The sequence below is a fragment of the Aythya fuligula genome, chromosome 8, assembly GCF_009819795.1.
Source record: "Aythya fuligula isolate bAytFul2 chromosome 8, bAytFul2.pri, whole genome shotgun sequence".
NCBI lineage: Eukaryota > Metazoa > Chordata > Aves > Anseriformes > Anatidae > Aythya > Aythya fuligula.
This window is the reverse complement of record NC_045566.1, coordinates 8913168-8917061: the sequence shown is the minus strand read 5'-3', so window position 1 is coordinate 8917061 and position 3894 is coordinate 8913168. Positions and strand designations below refer to the sequence as shown.

The following is a 3894-nucleotide window of genomic DNA, read 5'->3' as shown; positions in this document are numbered from 1 at the left end:
TCTGCATTGCCTTGTTTTAAAGAGAGAGACAGGTCTCGCTTGTGGTAGCCATTTTTATTACAGCCTTCCAGCTTTTTATAGAATGTCTAGGGCAAAAAGAGCACGTGGAGTGAGAAAGCATAGGTGGGAATTTGTGTCTGTCTGTGTTGGCTTTCCTCGTTCAGCGGTAGGGCTCGGTCTGGCTCCTGCCCACCTCTGTCCTGCTCTGTCCATCTGTCAAACCTGCTCCACCACCCAGCTCCTACCCCTGCGAGGCTGGGAGCTGTCTGAACGCTGCCAACAGCTTCCAAGTAACTGCTCAGCACCTGGAGCCTTGGCCAGTCCCGAGCATGAGACAGGGCCAGGGCTTCTCCCGGGGTGCCCAGCGTTACGCAGGAGCAGGGCCTCGGACCAGGGTGAGCCTTCATCTCCTGCTGTGCAGATGAGACCTCTTTTCCTTTATGTCATCTCAGGTAGCTCCAGACCCAGACAGTTTGGGTTTTTCATTTCCCATTATTTTTCTGATGTTTAGACCACCTAAAAAAAATAATAATAATTGCTTGTGAGACTAACCGAGAAAAGCTGTTCCTTCTTTACACCCCTTAACTTTTTCCCTTCCAAACTGCTTCTCTCTAAATCGATATACACAAAAATCTTTGTGTCTGCATTAAAGAAAAAAATCATGCCTGCAAAGCTGAAGGTTTCCATCCCCCTAGAGCCCCCGGGGGTAATTTTCTTTGTTCTTCACGGAATGGTTTTAATGACTCCCTTAGCCTTTGTGGGCTTCTCACCTTCTCTGGTGCCTGGGCAAGTCAGATCCTCAGCCTGTGCGTCACGAAGTGTCCGACACTCAGATACACACTGAACTTTACTGCTCCAGGAGTGTGCATTTAGAGTATTTGTCCTTTTCTCCCTCTTCTCCCAAGGGAATTAAGGATCCCTGCCATGCTCTTGCTTTGCTTCCCTCTCTGAAGAGCTGCCTTCAACCTAAGTAAAACCAAACTCTGGAGAAAGGCGCCGTTCTGTCCCCTGAATCCTCCCATTGCCCCTATTCTTGCCCACATTTGGCAGAAGGGAAACTGATGCAGCTTACCCCAGCACGCCCAGTGGCTGACCAGGACTGGACCCAGCACAGCTCTGCCAGAGCCCACGCTGCCCTGCCTGAGCCCTGGGGAGGGCAGAAGATGAACCAGGAACGTCTACGGAGAAAATAAGAACAAAAGCAGACGCAGGCACAAGTGAGGGAACAAGTGACAGTGGGAAATAAACCGGGCAATGAATTCTTGCTTGAACTGTAAAATAAAACCACTAGGAGATGCTTAAGGAAGATGGGATGGAGAATCTTATTTTACAAAGCTCGGTGGCTTTTTATTTCAAAAAGGAGAGGAAGATGATGGTGTGATCCGAGCCACATCTCCGTGCCTCTGTGGAAAAAGGCTTTTGTCCTGCTGTCTTCTAGGAAATACTTTTAATTAAGTTACAGCCTTCAACTTTGTAACTTTTACTACTCACAGGATAGGAGGGATCTGCCACCATCTGCCACCCAGCAGGGCTTCCTGAGTGCCACCTTCAGCCTCGGTGATGGAGCCCCCTCTTTCCCCTGTCCGCCCCCCAAATGCCATCCCTGCCCTGCAGCCCTCGTACCTGCGGGCAGCCCCGAGCTCTGCGCATCCCTTTCCACTCTCCCACGGGGAAACAAAATAAAGCATAAAATAAAAGCTTGGTTTCCTTACCCAGGAGGCTGCACAGTGACTAACCGGAGGGTTTGGGGCAGAGCAGCCCCGGCTCTCTCCATCGCTGCGTCCTGGCCGCCTCGGAGCGCTTTTCCCAGGGAAGAACTCAACGAAATCCGGGCAGCGGGGGGGCTGGGGGACAGCCTTACCTGCTCTGCTGCTGGCAGCCGGCCGTGGGATAAAATTCGCCCTGGGTTTGGCCGCCGGGGCTCCGTTTAATTTCCCCCCCAGCTCGGGAAAACCGAGCGAGCGCCCGGGCGGATCGCGCAGCCCGCTCGGGAGCGGGTTTCCCCCGGGGGCCTCGCTGCCAAAGACGGCCCCAGCGAGGGGCCGGGGGGGTTTGCCCGTGGGAGACAGGTCCCGGGCTCTCCCCCCCCCCCCCCCCCCATCGGAGGGCTCGGCTGGGCCGGGCCGGGCTCCGCACGCCCCCGGGGGTGGGCAGGGGGGCGGCCGCCCTATATATTGCAAAGCAGCTCGGGGCCCGGCTCCCCATCGCCGGGAGCTGCCGCGGCGCCTGCCCCCTCTCCCCTTCCCCTTCCCCTCCCTCTCCCCCAGCCCTCGGGGGGGGCTTTTTCTCCCGCAGCCCCCCCCCCTTACCCCCATCCCTCCGGCCGTATATGACCGCGGCCGGCTTCCCCTGCCTGCGAGGCATGTGCACGCTGCCGGCCCCCAGCCCCGCCGCCAGCCCCGGCTCCCCCGGGCCCCCCCGGGGGTCGCCCCCAGCCTGCCAGGCGCCCCCGGTGAAGCCGGAGCCGAGGGGCGGCGGGGGCAGCCCCCCAGCTCCTCTTCCTCCTCCTCTGCCCCCCGAGGAGCCTCCGCCACCAGCCGGGGGTCGCCGGAGGAAGCGGCCGGTGCAGCGGGGCAAGCCCCCCTACTCCTACATCGCCCTCATCGCCATGGCCATCGCCAACGCGGCCGAGAGGAAGCTGACCCTGGGGGGCATCTACAAGTTCATCACCGAGCGCTTCCCCTTCTACCGGGAGAACCCCAAGAAGTGGCAGAACAGCATCCGCCACAACCTCACCCTCAACGACTGCTTCGTCAAGATCCCCCGCGAGCCCGGCCACCCGGGCAAGGGCAACTACTGGACGCTGGACCCGGCGGCCGAGGACATGTTCGACAACGGCAGCTTCCTGCGCCGGAGGAAGCGCTTCAAGCGCACCGACATCACCACCTACCCCGGCTACATGCAGAACTCCAGCGCCTTCACCCCGCCGCCCGCCGCCCGCCCCATGGCGCCCGCTGCTCCCTACCCCAACGCCCTCTGCTCACCCGGTTACGGCCCCCAGCTCTCCGGAGCCGTTTTCCATCCTTACGGGGCCGGAGCAGCCCCGCAGGCGCAGCACCCCAGGATGTTCAGCATCGACAGCCTCATCAGCGGGCAGCAGGCCCTGCAGCCCTCGCCGCCCGCCGAGCTGGGCCACCCCTCGTTGGGTTTATCCGGGGCTGAGCTGGCCCCCAGCTGCTCCGCCGGTGCTTCTGAGCCTCCCTGCTTCCAGCCTCAGCCCGTCAGCCCCGGCTTGCTGGGCCGGCCTGGCCCCAACACCTTGCCTTACCCCTACGCCGCCTCGCCTCCCCACCTGCCCGTGGGGCAGGGCGGGTATTCACCTGGCAGCCCGCAGCTTTACGGGGCTCCCAACAGGCTGACCCTGCCCGCCATGCGCCCCGCAGCCTGCGCCGAGCACGGCGAGCAGCTCCTGGGGCTCCCTGCCGCGTCGCCCCTCGGCCAGTTCGGCTCCAGCAACGCCTACGTCAGGCAGCCCAATTTCCCCGCCGGCCTCGAGCGGTACATGTGATGGGGCTTGGGGAGCACGGACGGGTGCCCCGAGGTGGCTGTGGGCACGGCCAGACACACGGACACTGCCCCGTTGTGGGATCGGCTGGGTAGGGTGGGGGGGTCCCGGTCTTTGGCTGTGCATGGACACAAAGCCCCGTGCATGGTGCAGGGGGCCAAACTCCTCTCTTTCCCAGCTGTTTTTTAACTGGAGAGAAGGGGATGGATTTTGCTGCTGCGTTCCCTCCTGGCAGTGATGCTCTCCATGCCCAGGGGAGTCTGTTTTTCACCTGGCTGTGCCCGGGTGGAGCAGGGCACCCCGCAGCACCCCGGGGGAGACAGAGCTCGCCCAGGAGCTCAGTGTGTGGTGGGACAGGTAGGAACCCAGAGAGCAGAAAATGTCCCAAA

General features: G+C 61.5%; 1 protein-coding gene across 1 annotated transcript; it reads left to right on the top strand.

Annotated features, from left to right (window-relative positions):
- Positions 1-2362: 2362 nt before the first annotated feature.
- FOXE3 (forkhead box E3) lies at positions 2363-3508 on the top strand. Its single transcript, XM_032192732.1, has one exon. It carries the CDS (start codon positions 2363-2365, stop codon positions 3506-3508), a length of 1146 nt encoding a protein of 381 aa, XP_032048623.1.
- Positions 3509-3894: the final 386 nt, after the last annotated feature.

Coding starts and splice junctions, on each gene's coding strand:
- FOXE3 (XM_032192732.1), top strand. CDS start 2,363: ATGTGCACGCTGCCGGCCCCCAGCCCCGCCGCCAGCCCCGGCTCCCCC.